Source organism: Oncorhynchus keta, chromosome 11, assembly GCF_023373465.1.
Source record: "Oncorhynchus keta strain PuntledgeMale-10-30-2019 chromosome 11, Oket_V2, whole genome shotgun sequence".
In the NCBI taxonomy this organism is placed as follows: Eukaryota; Metazoa; Chordata; class Actinopteri; order Salmoniformes; family Salmonidae; genus Oncorhynchus; species Oncorhynchus keta.
In genome coordinates this window covers 32,024,894-32,050,357 of record NC_068431.1, presented here as the reverse complement: position 1 = coordinate 32,050,357, position 25,464 = coordinate 32,024,894, and the positions used below count along the sequence as shown (strand labels likewise).

At 42.7% G+C, this 25,464-nt stretch overlaps 1 protein-coding gene across 10 annotated transcripts in view; it reads left to right on the top strand.

Moving 5' to 3' along the window:
- specc1 (sperm antigen with calponin homology and coiled-coil domains 1) overlaps positions 1 to 25,464 on the top strand; it is a 182,792-nt gene that overhangs the window by 122,121 nt on the left and 35,207 nt on the right. For 9 of the 10 annotated variants that reach the window (XM_052457000.1, XM_035780264.2, XM_052456999.1 and 6 more), the window contains 8 exons: positions 1,203 to 1,410; positions 2,913 to 2,986; positions 3,282 to 3,457; positions 8,497 to 8,693; positions 9,135 to 9,241; positions 9,433 to 9,505; positions 10,346 to 10,490; positions 12,540 to 12,642. In XM_052457000.1, coding sequence (XP_052312960.1) covers positions 1,203 to 1,410; positions 2,913 to 2,986; positions 3,282 to 3,457; positions 8,497 to 8,693; positions 9,135 to 9,241; positions 9,433 to 9,505; positions 10,346 to 10,490; positions 12,540 to 12,642 — 1,083 coding nt within the window. Of the gene's footprint in view, positions 1 to 1,202; positions 1,411 to 2,912; positions 2,987 to 3,281; positions 3,458 to 5,783; positions 7,828 to 8,496; positions 8,694 to 9,134; positions 9,242 to 9,432; positions 9,506 to 10,345; positions 10,491 to 12,539; positions 12,643 to 25,464 lie in introns of those variants that run through there. The other variant, XM_052457007.1, reaches the window with a different exon arrangement.

Here is a 25,464-nt window from a genome sequence, read left to right as displayed (position 1 = left end):
TATACAGTATTTTTCGGAAAGTATTCAGACCCCTTCTTTTTTTCACATTTTGTTATGTTACAGCCTTATTCTAAAATGGATTAAGTAAAACATGTTCCTCATCAATCTACACACAATATCCAAAAATGACAAAGTGAAAACAGTTTTTTGGAAATTTTGACAAATGTTTTAAAAATAAGGAACAGAAATATCTTATTTACATAAGTATTCAAACCCTTTGCTATTAGACTCGAAATTGAGCTCAAGTGCCATCCTCTCTCTATTAATCATCCTTGAGATGTTTCTAGATATTGATTGGAGTCCACCTGTGGTAGATTCAATTGATGGGACATGATTTGGAAAGGCACAGTGTATATAAGGTCTTACAGTTGACAGTGCATGTCAGAGAAAAATCAAGCCATGAGGTCAAAGGAACTGTCCGTAGAGCTCCGAAACAGGATTGTGTTGAGGCACAGATCTGGGGAAGGACACCAAAACATGTCTGCAGCATTGAAGGTCCCCAAGAACAATTTAACCTCTGAGATATCAGACTACAGTTATACACAATACCTCGTCTGCCATGATGGTTTAAATTAAATATTGTATTGCTAGTGAAGAGAAGCTTTGTGATAGTTCAGGACTTTCCCCCACCACTCTCCAGCATATGAGCTGATGTTCAATGAAATTGTTTTCATCTGCTTGTAGGTTCAGAAAGCCTGAGTGAGCAGTGGTTTCAACATCACAACATCACACTAATGGACTCTGTGCCGAGTAGTGCCCACACTGGGGTGATCCAGTCAGGGCAGTCTTGGGTTAAAATAGTATTTGTTTGTAGTGTATCAGGAAGTTTATTAGCTACAGCAGGAGACAATGGCTTTAGACACTTAACTGTAAAATCAATGAGTCATCATCACCTGTTTACCCAGCAGCCAGTTACACTGTAGTGTAGGGTAGGCTATCAAAATGGCTTTGGAGGAGATCCTGCTAGGCTATTGTGTCAATGAGTCTCTGTAGACACTGGCAGGGCTGATGTCCAACAGCTTTTATCATCTTTTTTTACTACGTCAGACTAGAAGGGCGTATTAGCAGGTACAGTCACGGAGTCATATGTAGATAGATCTAAGGCTCTGCTTACAGTAATGGGCCCATTGATGGACCAACTAACCAATCATGTCAGCTATACATGTGACTAACCAATCAGATGGTCTCCTACTATGTCCCAGGTGGAGGCTGAGTGCCAGCAGGTGGCAGAGCGAGCCGGGAGCCGGGAGGAGGAGCTGAGTGGCCGGGTCAGTGCCCTAGAGAATGGGGGTCGGCAGGCCGACGGCCAGATCAAGGACCTGAAGGAGACCATTTTTGAGCTGGAGGACCAGGTGGAGCAGCAGAGGGCTGTCCACCTCCACACCAACCAGACCATCCTGGACCTAGAGAGTATGTTCACTAGTGTATATATCATCAGTCTACTACTGTACTACTCTACCTCCTCCATCCTAACTTTTACTTGTTATAGGAGCACAGCACCCCTAAGCACATAGGGACGATTTCCCTGGCCCAGATTAAGCCAACACCTGGACTAAATATGTGTAGCGGTATGCATTGTTTGAGTCCTTTTATTTGGTCAGTGGTGAGGCTTGCGACACATAGATTAAGTATGAGTTATGGATATAAAGTTGAAGTCAGAAGTTTACATACACCTTAGCCAAATACATTTAAACTCGGTTTTTCACAATTCCTGACATTTCATCCTAGTAAAAATTCCCTGTCTTAGGTCAGTTAGGAGCCTCCCCCTTTTTCTTCTAAACATAGCGATGGTCATTATGACCAAACAGTTCTATTTTTGTTTCATCAGACCAGAGGACATTTCTCAAAAAAGTGCGATCTTTGTCCCCATGTGCAGTTGCAAACCGTAATCTGGCTTTTTTATGACGGTTTTGGAGCTGTTGCTTCTTCCTTGCTGAGAGGCCTTTCAGGTTATATCGATATAGGACTTGTTTTACTGTGGATATAGATACTTTTATACCTGTTTCCTCCAACATCTTCACAAGATCCTTTGCTGTTGTTCTGGGATTGATTTGCACTTTTTGCACCAGAGTTCGTTCATCTCTAGGAGACAGAACGCTTCCTGAGCGGTTTGATGGCTGCGTGGTCCCATGGTGTTTATACTTGCGTACTATTGTTTGTACAGATGAATGTGGTACCTTCAGGCGTTTGGAAATTGCTCCCAAGAATGAACCAGACTTGTGGAGGTCTATAATTTATTTTCTGAGGTCTTTTGGTTTTCCCATGATGTCAAGCAAAAAGAGGCACTGAGTTTGAAGGTAGGCCTTGAAGTAGGCCTTGAAATACATCCACAGGTACACCTACAATTGACTCAAATGATGTCACTTAGCCTATCAGAAGCTTCTAAAGCCATGACATCATTTTCTGGAATTTTCCAAGCTGTTTAAAGGCACAGTCAACTTAGTGTATGTAAACTTCTGACCCACTGGAATTGTGATACAGTGAACTATAAGTGAAATAATCTGTCTGTAAACAATTGTTGGGAAAATGATTTGTGTCATGCACAAAGTAGATGTCCTAACAAACTTGCAAAAACTATAGTTTGTTAACAAGAAATTTGTGGAGTGGTTAAAAAACAAGTTTTAATGACTCCAACCAAAGTGTATGCAAACATCCGACTTCAACTGTAGCAATGCAGATTTAACTGATAGCAGGCTCATAATAACCATACTATATAATGAGAAAGACATTTTGAATGGATATAAATTATCCCTGTAGTTCCACTGGTAAAAGAGGTTAGATTTACCGAATGTATTTATTTATCAGACTAAGAAATGGTTGCAGCAATGGCTTTGTTTATGATATGTGTCTTTCGCAGATGTATTCTGTGGTTGATGTTCTCAAAGTAATGATGTATTTATCTTTCTTTACAGACCAGCTCAAGAAGCTGGAGGAGCAGAAGGCTGAAGTGGAGAGGCAGCTGAAGATCTTGAGTAAGCAGATGAAGGTAGGAGTGATCTGACTGTTAGTGGTTATATACTTTCAGGTGGTTTGCTGGTGGTCAAGATGGTCAAGGTTTGTGACTCCTATGATGCAAAGAGAATCACAATCCTCATATGGTATAGTGTGTGTGTGTGTGTGTGTGTGTGTGTGTGTGTGTGTGTGTGTGTGTGTGTGTGTGTGTGTGTGTGTGTGTGTGTGTGTGTGTGTGTGTGTGTGTGTGTGCATTTGTGTGCATTTGTGTGCATTTGTGTGTGTGTGTGCATTTGTGTGTGTGCGTATTTATGTGTGTTTGTGTTCAGGATGAGACGGAGGAGTGGCGACGGTTCCAGGCAGACCTCCAGACAGCCGTAGTGGTGGCCAACGACATCAAGGTGGAGGCCCAGCAGGAGATCCGCTCTCTGAGGAGGAGGTTACAGGAGGAGCAGGGTCGCAGCGCAAAGCTCTCCTCAGACCTGGAGCAGCTGCAGGGAGTCAGGTACGTACCGTATGGCTGGGAGCGTTTAGTACCTACAGCAGTACTATTCAATTACGGTCCTGGAGGGCCGAAACACTTCTGGTTTTTGTTTCTCCCTGAATGTACTCATCTGATGTTCCAGGTCTAAATCAGCACCTTATGAGATAGGAAGAATGTAACCCAGAAGTGTAATTGGTCTAAAGGGTCCAGATTTGAATAGCCCTGACCTACAGTATACCTCCCCTACTACTCCCTCTGTTTCTATCCAACCTCCTCTCCCTTCCCCTAGCCTTTCCCCTCTTGCTCCCTCTTAGCACTGGGCCTCTCTCTATCCTAGCTAACACACTCTGTCCTGGAGCTGCAGCTACTATAAGGCTTGCCATATCCAACTGATGGTGTGAGTGTTCAATGTAGTAGTCAGATTCATATATCATGCAGTGTGGGAGGCTATAGCCGAGCTGGAAGGAACCATTTGTATTTCCATATGCCATTAATCGGTTCCCTTTTAAATATTTTAAGAAGCTACCCCAAAATTCTGATTTGATGTCATGGTAGCTTATGATGTTCAGCATTTTTGGGGTGGGGGATGCATAGAAACGAGGTGACGCTAGCTGCCAATTTAGGATATGATTCACCATTAAGTCCAATAATAATAATATCTTAATAGCCTCAAATCCTGGGATTTTGGGGGGCTTCAAATCCTGGGCTTTGGCAAACCTTGCTAATAGAGGATTAGCAGTCAGTCTCCTCTCATGCATTATCTTGGTCTGTCTATCTGGTTCCTGCTGCAAATACACTGACTGCTCTATCAGTCTGTCTACCACTCACCACCACCGATTGTAACACAGTGGACCAGCAATTGACCCTAGCACTTCACTGAGACAAGCTGTTTTATCGGCGTAGTGTAGCACTAATATAGTGGCCTAAGCTCTGCCTAGAAATGCTGCCGCCCAGACTGCACTGACGGCAGCACTAAACTGTTTGAGTCGGTTCTCTTCAAAACATAAAATGAGACAGACACTTTAGGGGCCATAGCATCATTCCTCTGTTTTGTTTCATGTGGCTACCTGTACACCATGGTCTGTGCTGCCAGGGACGTGATTGGAAAGAGAAAGGGGGATATCTAGTCAGTTGTACAACTGAATGCATTCAACTGAAATGTGTCTTCTGCATTTAACCCAACCCCTCTGAATCAGAGAGGTGCGGGGGGCTGCCTTAATCCACATCCACATCTTCGGCTCCCGGGGAACACTGGGTTTAACTGCCTTGCTCAGGGACAGAACAACATATTTTTTACCCTGTCACCTCAGGGATTCAATCCAGCAACCTTTCGGTTACTGGCCCAACGCTCTAAACACTAGGCTACCTGCCATAATTGGTTGGTTTGTTGATGAAAAGCTCAGCCTATTGGTCCTGTGTCTTGTGTGCAGTGACAGTGGCAGTGACAGTATGATGAGAGGCAAATTAGGCTAGTATTGTTAGTATTACAGAGCTCATCAGTTAGTTTCTAATATAGCTGGCCTGACATAAAACATGTAAACGTGTCATTTAGAACGTAAAGAAGAATGCGGTATTTTACTTTACTTTCCCCGTACGTACTTGGGACGTACCAGACCAGAAGCTCCCCTCCTCCCTGAGATCGTTCGTTCTCTCAAGGATGTCCCCCTCTCAGACATGGCTCCTTATAGAAAGCCCAGGTGAGTCCACTGCACTGCCAGCTCAGTGAATGATGCCTTTAGAGGGAATGCTACTGCTGATCTAGAACTGCTGATTTTCCTTCCTACTGCTTCCTGCTGCTTCCTACTGCTTCCTGCTGATTGTCTGTCTGACTGTCTGGCAGCTGCACAAACTATCTATCAGCTGCCTGTGTCCTTTCATTTGAGTGGGCTGGGGTTTGCTTCGCTTAATTAAATAAAAAAAATGCTACTAAAATGTTATTTTGGTACATGGCGCCACCTGCTGTTCTGTTGAATCAATCCTTTATCTCGTCTCTCGGTTTCTCTGGAGAATTGTCTAGTAGTATGACACGGCATAATTTGTACTCATGCTATCATCTGCTTTATTAACTAAACAACATTTGGTCTGTATAGCATTGTATACTGATCGCAGAGACATATAGACAGATTTGATTTCATTAGCCAGCTAAGAGACACATGGAGAGAGGGACAGACAGAGGAAATAGCCTTTATTGCTATAGTGACTTTAGAGAAATAAACCACTCTGGCTGTGCTATGTCCAGTTGGGGTCTTAAACAAATTACAGGTAGACAAGTACATGGCTTTTTAAGAGGGTATATTCTCTATTTATTTCAACTCATGTTGTCTCTGGTTTCGGTCTTGTTTTTCAGACTTGGGGCTGGAGCCAGTTTTGATACCAAGACTGCAGTAGAGGGGCGGTAGAAAAGTCCAACCACAACACATCTGGACCCTCTGAAGACAGACTGACAGTATTATTGTACAGAGTTTCTTTATTCAGTATTACCATAAAAACAGTTATGTGGTATGTAATTCTGATGGGTTTATTAGCAAGGTTGGTTTACCAGACAGACAGAGTCAGACTGTGGTTTACTTTTAATCCAATCTATTGTGAAACAGCACATGGCTGCCAAATTAACACATATTTGTTTGTGAAATCTTTCTAAAATGCTGTACACCTTTTTATCTGTATTGTTTGCAGTGCTTTCAGATGTATTTGTGTTGATGAATCTCTCCTCTCTGTCGGTCAAGAGAGGGGACTGATGATAAGATAGGAGGGGTTTCTGTTACTGATTCCTATTTGCTTTTGTGCCTTTTAGACACTTAAATTGCCTCAGTGGTGAATTTTCACTTACTCAATGTGTTGCTAAAGAAGAGTCACTGATTTGTTAAGAAAACAAATGATGAGAATGAGACATATTTTTGTTCAGTTCTCTGAAAAAAACTGGAGACAAAACAGTCTGTTTATCAGCTGTACGCTGCCAGTTATCATTATGAGTCAGATTATTTTATTCTGTTAGGCTTCATTACTTTGTTTCAGGCCAAGTGCAACTTAAAAAAGCTAAACATTAAAAATGTCAAGTTATTTTTGTTGATCACAGCTGGTTTTATTGGTCTTTTGGTTTATAATTGTTCTAGTAAGTTGTGCATCTGTGGTTATTATTATGATCCGTTTCATATAACTGACCATTTGGACTATCTGTTACTTCAAAAAGTGCTTGGATGATATTGACGTGTTTTTATGGTAATAATCAACAATCAGTTAACTTTAGAGTATTCACGGCTACTTAGATGCAGACATGTACTGTAGTGTAGTTGGAAGGGGAAAACAATATTTTAGCATACATTTTCATTGGGTATTTCATTTGCACCTTGTGTTAAAAATCTGGATCCGATAATGTGGTGTGATAATGTATCTCTAGATGGCGTTATTTACCAGAATATCAAGAATGACAAAACATCAATTACCTGCGCTGGTCAGTAGTCCTACGTTGTGTGTGTAATCACTGAGCTACAGTTGAAGTCCAGCTCACCAGTTTGAGTTCTGCCTACAGACAACAACACTGAACCACAGACAGTATATTATTACATTATCACTGGTCATTATCACGTTATCACTAATAATGTCCTCTCAGGAAGGACACTGTGAATTTAAGCCATAAGGGTAATCAACTGCTGATCACTGACCAATTCAAACAGTCCTCTGCCTCAGATTTACAGCCGTGCCTAAAACTCATTAGGAACTGGCCTAACTCATCACAATGTCCTGTAGTTCTATAGGCCATAATATTCCACTCTGAACTTCAGGGAGCTAAAAGCATTGTGAAGGTTTTATCACTCATTCTGAAGTATTTCTAATGCAACCACATCAGGTCAAATAAAAAGCCTCTCATTTCTGATTACTGCTTCAGGGTAAACGTCAGATCGTTGAAGTGATGCTGGCGTCGTGACACCCATTAGAAGTGTATAATGACCAACTGCCATCCTGTAAACCTCAGGTTATAGTGATTATTATTACCTAGTAACAGGACTATTCAGTAGATGCAGTCATACACAAGCCATTGTTTTCGACCAGAGACAGATAGATGTGCTGGTTAAGTTTAACTTTGAGTACTATCGATATTGCCAAAAAAGGCCACCTCATCGTAAGACATATGGTGCTAACTGTGTTGATTTCCTTTTCTCTGCCTTTGATTTAAAGCCATGCTCAACAGTTCAACAAGTGAATGTGCAACCGTTTGGTGTGTTATTTTCGGTGAAATCTTATTGAGACTTGGACTCTGGTTTTAATACCTGTGACATATCTAAAATACAATACTATTTATCTAGAGAAAAAGTCATTATAATGTGTTTGTCTGTCTGTTTAAAAGTATTTTGTATTTGTTCATTGGAAAGTCAATAAATGAAATGACTCTAGTCTTGACTTTGTTTGCATGCATTTGTTTGAGGCCACTGTCTTTGGGAGGTTGACATTACAGTAGTTCTGCTTCCTCCTCACCAGTTTCCTTACTTCAGTTCTCTTCTCAGCCCTTCCATATCCATCCATCAGTGACAATACTCCCTCAGGCTCTCTCTGTTCATAATCTGCAGTCTAATGTCCATAAGGAAAGGATGGAGTAAACTTTGTACATACTTTTTGTTGCAGTTCGGGTGTTGTTGCGTAAAATTAGACCCAGTTATTGACTTTCACATGTGGAACTTGTACGTAATCATACAAAATATGCTTCTGATCTATTGAGCAAATATTACATGGAACAGCCAATGCACTGGGCGAACATCATCATTACCTTGCTTTAGATCATCGAGTAATCTCTAAACCATTGTTCCGACAACACCCAAGTAAAATACAATGTCATGTTATTTAACACATGCGGCCAATACAACTGGTGTAGACTTTACAGTGAAATGCTTGATTATAACCACTTAGTAAACCAATGTAATGATAAGAATCCCTGATAAGGTATAGACTACAGCCACACACACACACATCTGCCATCCTCTTAAATAAAACAGCGCTCCTACCTGCTACAGTATGTGTTGTGCCATTTTGTACTGTGAGCATCTCTTTCCCCTTGTCTCTCTCAGGTTGTTGCGTGGCGACTCTGAGAGTTTGTCGGAATCAGACGGCAGTCCTCACTGGTGTGGCATCTCTATGACCCAGACCACCCAGACACCGCCCACCTCCTTATCAATCAACACCAACAGCAATGCTGCCTCCTCACCCTCGGAGCCCGGAGCCACCGTCAAATCGCTCATCAAGTCCTTTGACACAGCAGTACAGAGTGAGCACAGAGCATCCCTCCTTCTCACGCCTCCACACAGACCAGCAGACCTGAGTTAAAATAATATTTCAAAGTTCTTTGGGCGTTTGATTGCACCTGCTTGGAGTGCCGGGTGGGGGATTGCACTTTTGTGACTATTCCTTTGGTTCCATTGCACTAAGCAAGTTCAATCAAGCACAGATGACTGGCCGACATGCTGTTTAGGGGAAACATTCTTGGCTTAGCAGCAGTGATAGAGAAGGAACCCTTACCAATAACATCATACTTAAACAGTCTAACCTTGGAGGACTGTTTGCTTAACAAGGTGTAAAAGATAGTCGTAGGAGTCCATGGGACATAATCATGGAATACGGTATCAATTGATCACTTCCTCATTCACTTTCCACTTAAACGTCCACCCCGTGGCTTGGCTATTGTACACTCATGTGTTGAGCATTTCAGATGGACCTGGCCCTGGACACACGGTACAGATACACTCCTCACCTAGAAGCCTTCTAAGTGGGATCCCTGTCCGCACAGCACCCGCAGCTGCAGTCTCCCCCATTCAGGTACAGTACAGGTCCTCTTCAGTATGCACTACAATATCAACCAATGTGTTATAACAGTTTGTTACCGAATTATCTATAAACTAATAATTAATCATTTATAAACTAGCTACTTAATACCTTTATAAAGCCATTAAGTAAAGTATGTCTGGGACATGAATTGGACTGTTAAAAGTCTGTTTTGTTTTGGATAGAGGCATTTGTCTATCAAACCACTCTCAAAGACACTGGAGAAAAGGATCAACCATGGAGATTTCTCTCATCCAGGTAAGTGACACACTCCGTAGAGAAAACAAGTACAGATGTACTGTATGATCTTAGTTTGAGCCAGTTTGCTACAGCAGGAAAAGAATCCTGCAGCAACAGGAAATGTGTATTATCATTAATGGAAAATTTGCAAGGGTTTATACATTTTAAGTTAGGGCAAATTAAGTCTGAAATGTAAAGTGGAAGTTACAAAGTTTGTAAGCCTTTTTAAACCTTGAATACACTACAAGTTAGCATTCTCCACAACAAAAGAGTGATCAAATTAAGATCCTACATCTGTAGAAACAGTATCAGAGTATAGATCTAACTAATCCTGCAGACAGCAGTCCCATCTTTTTGATGAAGTGCATTGTGACTGAACATTAGCTTTGAATGACTCATTGCTCTGACCAAGGATTGGCCAATGACTCAAACTCAAATGTCTACTCTGATTAGCCTAGTTTTTTTGTTCAGTTGAAACAGTGCATGTTTAGTTGGAACCACAGCTGCATTATGTTACTTGAGTAAAGAAATGGGAGAATATGTGAACATTTTCTTTCATCTCCCTTTTGGGGATTGAACTTTGAGAAACTAGAGTTTATTTTGCCAAATGACAGCAAAAAGGAGAGCACATTTATGTAGTTCTACTACACCCAAACAATTTAATCACCAACTATACCACTGCATAATATAACCTAATTTGGTATTTGGCCTTGTTCTATTATGTTCAGATCAGTAGTATTCTGTGGGCCAGAGAGATTTCAGGGGGAGGAAGAGACCATGGCCTTCCAGTGAAATATGCGCTTTCTCTCACTGTCCACGTCTCCCTTCCTCCCTGTTTCCTGATGTTGTGTTTCCCAGATAAGTACGGGGGCTCTGGGGATGAGCTGAAGCCCAGCAGCCTTATGAGGAAAAGTCCTTCCCTGGAGTCGGTCATCAAGTCCCCAGCAACCCTCAGCAGCTGCAGCCACTACATGAGCTACAACAGGAACAACAGCAAGCTCAGGTGGGCCCTCCATCCTGGAGACACACTCAGAGGCACTCTGGCACAAAAACTAATACACACGTATGTACACTCCCTTTCAAAAGTTTGGGGTCACTTAGAAATGTCCTTGTTTTTGAAAGACAAACACGTTTTTTTTGTCCATTAAAAAACATCAAATTGATCAGAAATACAGTGTAGACATTGTTAATGTTGTAAATGACTATTGTAGCTGGAAACAGCTGATTTTTAATGGAATATCTACATAGGGGTACAGAGGCCCATTATCAGCAACCATCACTCCTGTGTTCCAATGGCATGTAGTGTTAGCTTATCCAAGTTTATAATTTTAAAAGGCTAATTGATCATTATAAAACCCTTTTGCAATTATGTTAGCACAGCTGAAAACTGTTGTTCTGATTAAAGAAGCAATAAAACTGGCCTTTGTTAGACTAGTTGAGTATCTGGAGCATCAGCATGTGTGGGTTCGATTACAGGCTCAAAATGGCCAGAAACAAAGAACTTCCTTCTGAAACTCGTTAGTCTATTCTGTTCTGAGAAATGAAGGCTATTCCATTCAAGAAATTGCCAAGAAATTGAAGATCTGATACAACGCTGTGTACTACTCCCTTCACAGAACAGTGCAAATTGTCTCTAACCAAAATAGAAAGAGTGGGAGGCCCCGGTGCACAACTGAGTAAGAGGACAAGTACATTAGAGTGTCTAGTTTGAGAAACACACGCCTCACAAGTCCTCAACTGGCAGCCTCATTAAATAGTACCCGCAAAACACCAGTCTCAACGTCAACAGTGAAGAGGCGGGACCTTCTAGGCAACATCCCAGATGCTTTTCTTTTCAAAAGCAAGGACATCTAAGTGACCCGAAACTTTTGAACGGTAGTGTACCTGTGCTTGTGCAGACTTTAGTTAACAGTACTGTTCTTGCTACTACAAAGTAAAGTACGAATACAGAGAAAGTATTATAGAGAAAGAAAGCTCACAACTCCAGAGACTTTCATGAATCACCTGTAACATCACACATCACCACCGTTCTATACACATAGAGTAGATGACACACACTTACACACCCCTACACACCTTCATACACATTCATACCGATAGATCTTAACAGTATACTCAGTGACACAGTTTCAACTGAATTCGATTCACTGTTAGATCAGTGATGAACTGGGAGAGGATTACAGTAGGGTCACTGAACATATCTGTATATATCACCTGATTGCCCCAGTTTTTACTGGCTGCCATTGTTTATCTTGAGCTAATGACAAAGATGCATAATTAATGTGATATCGAGGGTGACCCAATGTTCTACTATTAAAATCTCATCACACACAACACACACACACACACTAGATTGTGCATGTGAAAATGTTTGTTGCTCCTTGTTATTGTTTTCTCCACAGTATGTCACTCCAGTGAATTCATACACAGGCTTTTCGACAGCAACATTTGTTAAGACAATTCCCGACTCCCCAAGCTACAGTATGTTGTGACTCACAGCATGTGTTTCATGTTGACCATGTTGCTAAGTGAGAGCAATGACCAGGGTGTCTCCTGATGTTCCCATGGCCACAGAGACTACTCTTCTCTGATTAGCTTTCATTATGACAGCCCAGGGGATCACATCAGCTCCAGGGTGTGTGTGTGTGTGTGTGTGTGTGTGTGTGTGTGTGTGTGTGTGTGTGTGTGTGTGGGTGTGTGTGTGTGTGTGTGTGTGTGTGTGTGTGTGTGTGTGTGTGTGTGTGTGTGTGTGTGTGTGTGTGTGTGTGTGTGTGTGTGTGTGTGTGTGTGTGTGTGTGTGTGTGTGTGTGTGTGTGCGTGCGTGCGTGCGTGCGTGCGTGCGTGCGTGCGTGCGTGCGTGCGTGCGTGCGTGCGTGCGTGCGTGCGTGCGTGCGTGCGTGCGTGTATTTGAATGCACGTGTGTGTGTGTGTGAGGTTGATGTAAGGTTGCTGATTTTATGAGGATACACGTCCCCACACACAGGTCAGATGTCATAACATTACTGTTGTTTCCTTCTCCATCCATGGCTGTGGTGTCTGTCCCTGGTGTCAGTATGGAAAGAAAGGACCCCTTGGCTGCACTGGCGCGGGAGTACGGGGGTTCTAAGAGGAACGCGCTACTGAAGTGGTGCCAGATGAAAACAGAAGGCTATCCGGTAAGGGCCCTGGGTCAGAGACTCAAATCATAACCTCATCTCCCTCTCTCTCACTCGCTCTCCCGTTCTCCTTTCTCTCTCACTCGTTCTCTCTTTTCCTATCTCGCTCTCTCTAGATTTCAGGCACCCAAAAATTGCATACATTATAGAGGCCATACTGTGCAGTGAATGTTCCTTCAATCCAAGGTTTGGTGGGTAACACTTTAGTATAGGGAAGCCATCTTAAAGATGGAGACTTCTAAGTATTTTTTAAACCTCCCGCATTGGGCTGGATGTGTCAATGTGTAGTTTATATAGTACATACATAATCTATGAGCAGAATTACTGTCACCTCAATTAGCCACAAAATCCCTAGTTTGAAAACAACTGTTTGGCATGCCCCCTAGCAATTTAAGTTCAATCAATAAACTTCAGGCCCTCGCCATATGTGGGGTGACAGCTAGCAAGATGCACATGATGCACCCACAGCAGTGCGAGAGAAAGAGAGTAATGACGCCGTGCACATATCTACACATATTTGACGTAGTACTCAATTTTCAGGGTCCACTTTTGGCTCGTAAGCGCTACTTTGAGAACTACTGGCTAAAAAGTATACGAAAGTATCCGAGAATTCCTTTTCAGTACTATGTCCTTATTAGTCTCACATTGAGACAGCTTACTAAGAATCTCTTGGTTTTATAACTGGCTCTTTATTAAATACTGTTATGTCTAACAATGGGGTTCTTAAGATTGGCCAGTAACACATGACTTTTTGAGGTTTTAGGCTGTTTTGACATAATAGCTTGCTGTGTTTATAGACAAACCATCGCCTCACCTGTCCTCACTGTGTGCCTAATAAGATGATATCATCAATGTCAGAAAATCAAAGAAAAGTGATTCAGCTCAAAGAATACAGCAGAATTGATCAAATCAAATCAAAGTGTATTGGTCACCCACACAGATTTGCAGATCTAAACAGGAAATAAAAAAATAACAATCCAAGTAAAGTGAGCATGTATGAGAATCCAGAATGTAAATATGTGGTGTGTATAGACCGTATATAATTTGGAGGGAAATAGTAGGTATATTAGGATGAGCTATGTCGAGAATACAGTATATACATACACAGTGAGTAAACAACAGTATATAAACTAAATATGAGGTGACCAGCGTGCAATGACTCTATTAACATGGGGCATTAGTCTCAAGGTGCAGTGCCGGACGGTAGTCGGCTGGTGACAGTGTCTAAGGTGCCAGGCAGAGTACCAGGCGGTGATGCAGCCTGACAGAATGGTCTCAATGGTGTATTTGTAGAATTTTGTGAGAGTCTTAGGGGCCATGACAAATTTCTTCAGCCACCTGAGGTTGAAGAGGCGATATTATGCCTTCTTCACCACGGTGTTGGTGTGGTGGCACCATTTCAAGTCCTCAGTGATGTGCTCGCCTAGGAAGCTTTTGACCCTCTCCACTGTAGCCCCGTCGATGAGGATGGGGGCGGGCTCTCTCTTCTGTCTCCTGTAGTCCACAAGTCAACGATCAGCTCCTGAGTTCCATGATCACCTGATGTGTGTTTACGGAACTGGCGTGTAAACGCAAGTGTGTGTGTGTGTGTGCGCGCTTGTGTGAATTTGTGTGCACGTGTGTGTCTGAGCAGACATGTAAGTGATAGCGTGCATGAGCGTGAATATGTGTGTTCCCTTTCTAGGCCCTGTGTCCAACGTCCATTGCACTCACATTCACCTGGCTTAGCCTTCCGCTAATAGCCAGTTTTAGGAGCCCATTAAGCCCAGTGGCATTAGTACTGGGTCTCTATGATGTGATCCATGTGTGAGGGCCAGTGTGCCGTGCCAGGCCAGCTAATGTAGCTAACACTCTCAGAGGGGATATTGGTTTGAGCCGGTAAACAAAAGCTAAGGAATGAGGTTGGGGGTCTGCCTGGTCTCTGCACCATTCTGTTCTCCCTCTTAGCTACATTCCATCGCAGTATGGGGTGTGCTAGCTAGCTTACAGTAGCACCAAGTCTGCAACTGAAATAGCACCCTAGGGAATAGTCCAGGGGTTTGACTTCAGTCAATTGACAGACTACTGTACCTTGCTCGACCAAGCAGAGAGCCTTAGGGCAATACGTGTGTTAAGACAAGTTTAAAGGTGACTTTACGGCAAAACATGTCCTAGCTTTACTTACGTCTGATAAATGGTCCCTGATAAATGGTCAGAAATGATTGGATGAGTTTTCAGATCAATTGTTCCTGTTTTCAGGCACGTTGGATTGTGAACTTTGAGTCATCCCTCCACCCTGTGCTACCTTCATGCCCTCTCCCTGGCCTGGTTGCACAGTGTTCCAGTGGTACTTTTTTTCATCATTCTGACTCCATGCCTGTGTTCCTAACACACTGCAAATCCTCTGTGATGAAAACAGGAGACCAGGAGATGAGATATCTGGTCAGCAGATAGTCTGATCTTGATAGAGACTAGTGAACGTTAGAGTAGATTAGTTTCTTCCTCTAGCACACAAACTGCATCTGAATGGGCTCTACTATACTGTACACTGGCTGTTGTATTTTCACCTATGATCTCCTTTAACTGGGAGATGGACATGGTCCCAATCTTGATGGAGACTTGTGACTGCTTATCTGTTTTCTGATCATTTATTTCATACACAAACTGTATCTCAATGCTTCTAGCTGTGGGGTATTGGCACCTACCAGTATTATATGATCTCTTTTTACACTCAGTAGCTCTGCTGGAGGGAATAATAATTAGCTGGTTTCTGGAATGCAATAAGAGGCTTTGGCTAATAGCTGGATGGGAATGTATTTCTGTTCATGGAATGACTAACCCTTTACACTTATGGGAATTGGCCTATATGGATAGGACTAAATTGAAATGTTTCTTACAGAATACATATGAAAAGCATATGCATAAGTATGGTAGCGATTTGACAGGAAACATTTTGGAAATGATTAGACCAAAGTTCAGGAAAAAGTTCCTGACACAGGACTGAATCCAAGCATTACACTATTGATTTATTTGATGTGCATTTTACATTTACTGTACGTTGTGCTGCATTTCATTATAACGAAATTTCAAAATACTCTGTAACATGATTACAATATTCCTGTGGGGTAGTTGGTGCAACATAAGACAATAACAAGGGTTTGAGTGAGAGGACTAACTGATGTCTCCAAGTGACTACACACCTCTCTAAAGTGTACACTTATTAAGTCATTTCAATGCACTTTTATGACTCAAAGAAGAGTCTTCCAACTATAAGGTGCTTTTTTTTTTTTTAGCTATCCTAGCTGTTGAGGAAATAGAGCAAGCACACTTGTAGTTTTTTTGTTTGGAACACAAATTTGCATCCCCGCCATTACACAATTACTGTTGTGTAATTGATGGCGCCGACAGATGGCCGCCTCGCTTCGCGTTCCTAGGAAACTATGCAGTATTTTTTTTTTTAATGTGTTATTTCTTACATTGTTACCCCAGGAAATCTTAGGTTTTATTACATACAGTCGGGAGGAACTATTGGATATAAGAGCAACGTCAACTCACCAACATTACAACCAGGAATACGACTTTCTCGAAGCAGATCCTCTGTTTGGTCCAACACCCAGGACAATGGATCGGATCCCAGCCGGCGATCCAAAACAACGACACCGCAGAAGGGTCCGACGGAGCGTTCTTTTGGTCAGGCACGGTAGACGGGCACATCGCGCACCGCTCCCGAGCATACTACTCGCCAATGTCCAGTCTCTTGACAACGAGGTAGACGAAATCCGAGCAAGGGTTGCTTCCAGAGAGACATCAGAGACTGTAACGTTCTTTGTTTCACGGAAACATGGCTCACTCGAGACACGCTATCGGAGTCGGTACAGCCACCAGGTTTCTTCACGCATCGCGCAGACAGAAACAAGTATCTCTCTGGTAAGAAGAAGGGCGGGGGTGTATGCCTTATGATTAATGAGACGTGGTGTGATCATAACAACATACAGGAACTCAAGTCCTTTTGTTCACCTGACCTTGAATTCCTTACAATCAAATGCCGACCGCATTATCTACCAAGAGAATTCTCTTCGATCATAATCACAGTCGTGTATATTCCTCCCCAAGCAGACACATCGACGGCCTTGAAAGAAATTAATTTGACTATGTAAACTGGAAACCACATATCCTGAGTCTGCATTTATTATAGCTGGGGATTTTAACAAGGCTAATCTGAAAACAAGGCTCCATAAATTTTATCAGCATATCGATTGCGTGACCCGGGCTGGCAAAACCCTGGATCATTCCATGACGCATGTAAAGCCCTCCCCCGCCCCCCTTTCGGAAAAGCTGACCACAACTCCATTTTGTTGCTCCCAGCCTATAGACAGAAACTAAAACAGGAAGCACCCGTGCTCAGGTCTGTTCAACGCTGGTCCGACCAATCAGATTCCACGCTTCAAGATTGCTTCGATCACGTGGACTGGGATACGTTCCGCATGGCGTCAAACAACAACATTGATGAATACACTGATTCGGTGAGCAAGTTTATTAGCAAGTGCATCGGTGATGCTGTACCCACAGCGTCTATTAAAACATTCCCCAACCAGAAATTGTGGATTGATGGCAGCATTCGCGCAAAACTGAAGGCGCAAACCACTTCTTTTAATGATATCAAGGCAACCAGAAACATGACCGAATACAAACAGTGCAGCTATTCCCTCCGCAAGGCAATCAAACAAGCTAAGCGTCAGTATAGAGACAAAGTAGAGTCACAATTCAACGACTCAGACACGAGAGGTATGTGGCAGGGTCTACAGTCAATCACGGACTACAAAAGGAAAACCACCCCGTCGCGGACCACAATGTCTTGCTCCCAGACAAATTAAACAACTTCTTTGCTCTCTTTGAGGATAATACAGTGCCAGGCGGCATCCCCAGCCATGTCCTCAGAGCATGCGCAGACCAGCTGGCTGGTGTGTTTACGGACATATTCAATCAATCATTATCCCAGTATGCTGTTCCCACATGCTTCAAAAGGGCCACCATTGTTCCTGTTCCCAAGACAGCTAAGGTAACTGAGCTAAATGACTACCACCCCGTAGCACTCATTTCTGTCATCATGAAGTGCTTTGAGAGACTAATCAAGGACCATATCACCTCCACCCTACCTGACACCCTGGACCCACTCCAATTTTCTTACCGCCCCAATAGGTCCACAGACGACGCAATCGCAATCACACTGCACACTGCCCTAACCCATCTGGACAAGAGGAATACCTATGTAAGAATGCTGTTCATCGACTACAGCTCAGCATTTAACACCATAGTACCCTCCAAACTCGTCACCCTGGGTCTCGACCCCGCCCTGTGCAACTGGGTCCTGGACTTCCTGATGGGCTGCCCCCAGGTGGTGAGGGTAGGTAACAACATCTCCACCCGCTGATCCTCAACACTGGGGCCCCACAAGGGTGTGTTCTCAGCCCTCTCCTGTACTCTCTGTTCACCCATGACTGCGTGGCCATGCACGCCTCCAACTTAATCATCAAGTTTGCAGACGACACTACAGTGGTAGGCTTGATTACCAACAACGACGAGACGGCCTACAGGGAGGAGGCGAAGGCCCTCGGAGTGTGGTGTCAGGAAAATAACCTCACACTCAACGTCAACAAAACAAAGGAGATGATCGTGGACTTCAGGAAACAGCAGAGGGAGCAGCCCCCTATCCACATCGACGGGACAGTAGTGGAGAAGGTCGGAAGTTTTAAGTTCCTCGGCGTACACATCACATCACTGAAATGGTCAACCCACACAGATAGCGTGGTGAAGAAGGCGCAGCAGCGCCTCTTCAACATCAGGCTTGTCACCAAAAGCACTCACAAAATTTTACAGATGTACAATGGAGAGCATCCTGACGGGCTGTATCACCGCCTGGTACGGAAACTGCTCATCCCACAACTGCAAGGCTCTCCAGAGGGTAGTGAGGTATGTACAACGCATCACCGGGGGCAAACTACCTGCCCTCCAGGGCACCTACACCACCCGATGTCACAGGAAGGCCAAATAGATCATCAAGTACAACAACCACCCGAGCCACTGCCTGTTCACCCTGCTATCATCCAGAAGGCGAGATCAGTACAGGCGCATCAAAGTGGGGACCGAGAGACTGAAAAACAACTTCTATCTCAAGTCCATCAGACTGTTAAACAGCCATCACTAACATTGAGTGGCTGCTGCCAACACACTAACTCAACTCTAGCCACTTTAATAATGGAAAAATTGATGTAGTACATGTATCACTAGCCACTTTATTAAACAATGCCACTCTATATAATGTTTAAATACCCTACATTACTCATCTCATATGTATATACTGTACTCTATACCATCTACTGCATCTTGCCTATGCCGTTCGGCCAACACTCATTCATATATTTGTATGTACATATTCTTATTCATTCCTTTACACTTGTGTGTATAAGGTAGTTGTTGTGAAATTGTTCGATTAGATTACTTGTTAGATATTACTGCATGGACGGAACTAGAAGCACAAGCGTTTCGCTACACTCGCATTAACATCTGCTAACCACGTGTATGTGACAAATCAAATTACGCAATCCAAAAACATTCCGTTAGAAATTGCAATCTGGGTCAGGTGGGCATGATTTCAAAGCTTCTATTGCCAACATGACTAGCTAATTTATAAAATGATCAGGATAAGACCCAGATGCAGACCGTGTCAAAGTAACAATGTTTATTACAGCAATAGGGGCAAAGGTACAGGATGGCAGGCAGGGTCAGGGTCAGGTCAGGCAGAGGTTGGTAATCCAGAGACGGGGCAAAGGTATAGGATGGCAGTCAGGGTCAGGGGCAGGCAGAGTGGTCACGCGGGTCGGACTCAGGGTCAGGACAGGCAAGGCTCAAAACCAGGAGGACGAGAAAAGAGAGACTTGGGAAAAGCAGGAGCTGATACAAAAAACACTGGTTGACTTGACGAACTGGCAACAGACAGAGAACACAGGTGTAAGTACCCAGGGGATAATGGGGAAGATGAGCGACACCTGGAGGGGGGGTATAGGTATAGACAAGCACAAGGACACTTGAAACAGACCAGGACGTGACAAAAATACGATCTTAGGCTTTCACAAAGTAATTCAGAGAAACAGATCTTAATTTTAGTCCGCATAGAAAGGAGTCATGAGTGCATTCAGGTGCGTGTGCAGCAGCGAACATAATTTATAGACAAACATAAGCTTATTCTGTTCAGAGCAACCCAGGCTATGATGCCATGTCATCTTGTACATTTAACATAGTGATTATAAATGTTGACACTGTACAGATGTAGGATCTTAGTTTGATCACTATTTTGTTGCTGAGAATTGTCCTGCATTTTTCTGTCATGTCTTGAAACACTTTGGAGGACATAAATCCACTATCAGACATCAAGATATCACCTCGCCAGTTGCTAGACACTTTATAGAACAAAATCATTATATTAATTAATTGCATTGCGTCGGGATCTAAAAAGTTCATCCACCACGTAGAGAAGGTGATTACGACAACAAATGACTCCAAAGAGAAGCCATGTGGATATACTTTATAAATTAAGTTCTGTATCTCCACACGGGTTAAACAAAGAACTAGATTTCACCTCCTTCCTATGTTTTACAAGAACACTGTCCATATCAGATTTAGCATATTGTTTGTGAGTCAGTCCCACACATTTATGAATGGCTGAGCCTGATGTCCTTTGTGGTAAGCTGTTTCGTGAATTGGTATAATGTATCCAAGTGAGCAGACACCTAAGTCAAATGATTAATGATTATTGAATTTGGACTCACGGGTATTTGGCTTTCTTGTATGGCATCAAATCAGTATTTTAAAATACGTCTCATCTTTTAAAATAGATTGAGTCCTCTTAATTTACATATTTCCCTCACTCAGACAACAAAACATTTGCAAAAGTTGCCCAATATCGGAAGGGATGGGGGGGGGGAAACTTCTTGTCACGTGAGGTGCTCAAGTTCAGAACAGCTGTCAGTCAAACCCATACAGATAGAGAGCTGTGAAGCGCAGAACCTGAACTCTGATGACATTCATAGCATGTTACTGTACAGCCACTGCGTTCCAATTTATGCTCTTATCAGCATCCAAATCTGCCATTTTCAACCCGTATACGGGTATGAGTGTAAAGGGTTAACATTGAGTGGTGCATAATTCTGCAGACACATCTATTGTTTTTGTGTCAGGACAACAGCCATTCATGTCTAAATCATTCATTAATTGATTCAGTTGATTTCTTTGGCATCATTTTCAAGCTCTAAAATTACATTCCAGTACTAGGAACGGATATGGCCACAGGCCTCCTCTGAGCACATGTTGGTCTGCCTGGTGAAAGGAAAAGGTTACTGCTAGAGCTGTGCCACAAATTAAGCTTAATATCAGGCCAGTAAAGGTCAGAGCAGACAACCAACGGTGTTCCACCATCATGGACGACCGGGCCTGGTCCAACAGCGGCCCACTAATTACCTGCTAATGTCTGGAGACACACAGTCCTGTCACAGTCAAACACCTCTCCTTAAGGCTGCTGGCTAACCAGGCTGAGGCAACGGTGTTGATAGTGTTACACAGAATGGGAGGTTGGGCAGTTGAGATCACCCTCTTTCTACCTAACCGTCATTCTGGCTTGATAAAGGTTAGAGGGGGTTTATAAATCTTTCAACAGATTCTGATTCCCAGATCCCAGACTGTAACTTTAAAGGTTAGTGGGGTTTATACCTTTCAGTTTCAACAGTTTCCAGTGTATTGTTCTGTAGGATACCTCTTTTGTCCATTTAGTAAGGTGGGTCTTGAGGCGATATTTCCCTACTAACAGGACTGTAAAATCGGTAATTCATGTTTTCAGAGTTGAAGAGGTATATTGAATCTGCTGTGTGTGTGTGTGTGTGTGTGTGTGTGTGTGTGTGTGTGTGTGTGTGTGTGTGTGTGTGTGTGTGTGTGTGTGTGTGTGTGTGTGTGTGTGTGTGTGTGTGTGTGTGTGTGTGTGTGTGTGTGTGTGTGTGTGTGTGTGTGTGTGTGTGTGTGTGTGTGTTCATCTGAGGTAGGTGTCAGAAACTGTCATATATTACCTCATCTGTCTGTGGAGCCGGAATGGCCTCTCTCTCAGACAGCCCCTGGCCAGAGTGGAGGGGAGGGGTCAGCTCTCTCTCAGACAGCCCCTCCCCTTTTTATTATACCACAGCCGTATTGTTATAAGACCTGTGGTCAAACAAGACTAATTCAACTGAGATGGAAAAACAGGCACCACTGTAATGAAGAGGGGGATTATTTCCCGTTTAAAATGAAAACCACTAAATACAATGTGTGTTCCAAATGGCACCCTATTCCCTATAGTGCATTACTTTTGACCATAGCCCTATGCGCTCTGGTCAAAAGTAGGAAATAGAGAATAGAGTGCCCATTGGGATGCATCCTATGAAGCGCTAATCCTATTGGGGATATAGAGCATTATTACAACCATTTACTGTGGTCAATAATAATTACTGGGATGGATTTAATTTAATATACTAGGATTGAATTTGATTTGGTAGCTACTGTATTAGATCACACTACCAGCATAATAAATCTAGGGTCTTTAGTGATCACGATAAAGGGCTAACTTGGCTAATATGTGTTTGATTTTGAACATCATCTTCCTGTGATCCTGTCACATATAAAACTAAAAGACGATGGCAGATTTAATGCAGTTTTTGATGTTGAAAGCGAAAATAGGTTTTTAGACATTTTGCAAATGTATTGAAAATAAAAAACAGAAATGACTTACACTCTATGAATGAATGAATCACATTTTATTTTCGTATCAAATCGCCAATTGGCAACCCATCCCTTATGGTATTAATTGACACATAAACAAACATTACTATAGTTCACTGTGAAAATTCTGTGATAATTCTTCTTCCTGTGTTCTCTGCAGTGCGCATTGCATAAAGAGTGAAACATGTAAGCTAAAAATCTATACATAATAGTAAATAAGCTTATCCAAACAATAATGAAATAGCTAGAGCAGTAAAAAAAATATACATACAGTGCATTCAGAAAGTATTCAGACCTGTTTCCTTTTTCACATTTTGTTATGTTTCAGCCTTATTCTAAAATGGATAAAACAAAAAAATCCTCATCAATGTACACACAATACCCCATAATAACAGAGCGAAAACAGGTTTTTAGAAATGTTTGCAAATGTATTAAACATACAAAATACCTTATTTTGCTATGAGACTCGAAATTGAGCTCAGATGCATCTTATTTCCATTGATCATCCTTGAGAAGTTTCTAAAACTTGATTGGAGTCCACTTGTGGTAAATTCAATTGATTGAACATGTTTTGGAAATGCACACATCTGTCTATATAAGGTCCCACAGTTGACAGTGCATGTCAGAGCAAAAACCAAGCCATGAGGTCAAAGGATTTGTCTGTAGAGCTCTGAGAAGATTGTGTCGATGCACAGATCTGGGGAAGGGTACAAACAAATGTCTGCAGTATTGAAGGTCCCCAAGAACACAGTAGCCGCCATCATTCTTAAATGGAAGAAGTTTGGAACCTCCAAGACTCTTCCTAGCTTGGCCAAGCTGAGCAATCGTAGGACAAGGGCCGATGATCACTCTGACAGTGCTCCAGAGTTCCTCTGTGGAGATGGGAGAACCTTCCAGAAGGACAACCATCTCTGTAGCACTCCACCAATCAGGCCTTTATGGGAAAGTGGCCAGACTGAAGCCACTCCTCCACATGGAGTTTGCCAGATGGCGCCTAAAGGACTCTCAGATCATGAGAAACAAGATTCTCTGGTCTGATGAAACCAAGATTGCACTCTTTGGCCTGAATGCCAAGCGTCATGTCTGGAGGAAACCTGGCACTTTCCCTACGGTGAAGCATGGTGGTAGCAGCATCGTGCTGTAGGAATGTTTTTTAGCAGCAGAGACTGGGAGACTAGTCAGGATCGAGGGAAAGGTGAACGGAGCAAAGTACAGAGAGGTCCTTAATGAAAACCTGATCCAGAGCGCTCAGGACCTCAGACTGGGGCGAAGGTTCACCTTCCAACAGGATAACGACCCTAAGCACAAAGCCAAGACAATGCAGGAGTGGATTCGGGACAAGTCTCTGAATGTCCTTGAGTGGCCCAGCCAGAGCCTGGACTTGAACGCGACTGAACATTTCTGGAGAGACCTGAAAACAGCTGTGCAACGACGCTCCCCATCCAACCTGACAGAGCTTGAGAGGATCTGCAGAGAGGAATGGGAGAATCTCCCCAAATATAGGTGTACCAAGCTTGTAGTGTCATACACAAGAAGACTTGAGGCTGTAATTACTGCCAATGGTGCTTCAACAAAGTACTGAGTAAAGAAAGGGTCTGAATACTTGTGTAAGTGTGATATTTCCGCAAAACACCAGTCTCAACGTCAACAGTGAAGAGGCGACTCCGGGATGCTGGCCTTCTAGGAAGAGTTCCTCTGGCCAGTGTCTATGTTCTTTTGCCCATCTTAATCTTTTATTTTTATTGGCCAGTCCCGGAGTCACCTCTTCACTGTTGAAGTTGAGACTGGTGTTTTGCGGGTACTATTTAATGAACCTGCCAGTTGAGGACTTATGAGGGGCCTGTTTCTCAAACTAGACACTCTAATGTACTTGTCATCTTGCTCAGTTGTGCACTGGGGCCTCCCACTCCTCTTTCTTTTCTGGTTAGGGCCAGTTTGCGCTGTTCTGTGAAGGGAGTAGTACACAGGGTTGTACGAGATCTTCAGTTTCTTGGCAATTTCTCGCATGGAAAGTCTTAATTTCTCAGAACAAGAATAGACTGACGAGTTTCAATAGAATGTTATTTGTTTCTGGCAATTTTGATCCTGTAATCGAACCCACAAATGCTGATGCTCCAGATACTCAACTGGTCTAACAAAGGACAGTTCTATTGCTTCTTCAATTAGAACAACAGTTTTCACCTGTGCTAACATAATTGCAAAAGTGTTTTCTAATGATCAATTAGCCTCAATCAACTTGGATTAGCTAACACAACGTGTCATTGAAACACAGGCGTGATAGTTGCTGATAATGGGCCTCTGTACGCCTATGTAGATATTCCAAAAATATCTGCCATTTCCAGCTACAATACAACATTAACAATGTTGACACTGTATTTCTGATCAATTTGATTTAATGGTAAAAAAAAATGTTTTTCTTCCAAAAACAAGGACACTTCTAAGTGACCCCAAACATTTGTACGGTAGTATACTTACATTGAGTCATAAAGTACCAGTCAAAAGTTTGAACACTACTCATTCCAGGATTTTTCTTTATTCTTACTATTTTATACATAAAATCTATGAAATAACACATATGGAATAATGTATTTGAGATTCTTCAAAGTAGCCACCCTTTGTCTTGATGACAGCTTTGCACAACAGCAGTCACAACATACATAACATATATATAAATACAGAAAAGTTTAACAGAAGGTATTTGTATGTAAATGTGATATTTCTGTTTTTTATTTTTTAGAGATTTGCAACCATTGTAAAAAATATTTTTTGATTTGTCATTATGGGGAATTGTGTGTAGATTGATGAGGGGGGGGGATTATTTAATCAATTTTAGTAAATTAACAAAATGTGGAAAAGGTCAAGGGGTGTGTACTGCATGTGTTGATATACCCGTACATCCCACCTGAGCCTTCTCCCCATATATGTATGGCCTTGCCATGGCCGATATGCCCCTATGTATGCTCCCATTCAGGCGGTGCGTGCCTGCGTGCGTGGGTGTGTGTTGACGGCTCTTGCCACTGGCCATACTCTGACGACTAACAAGGT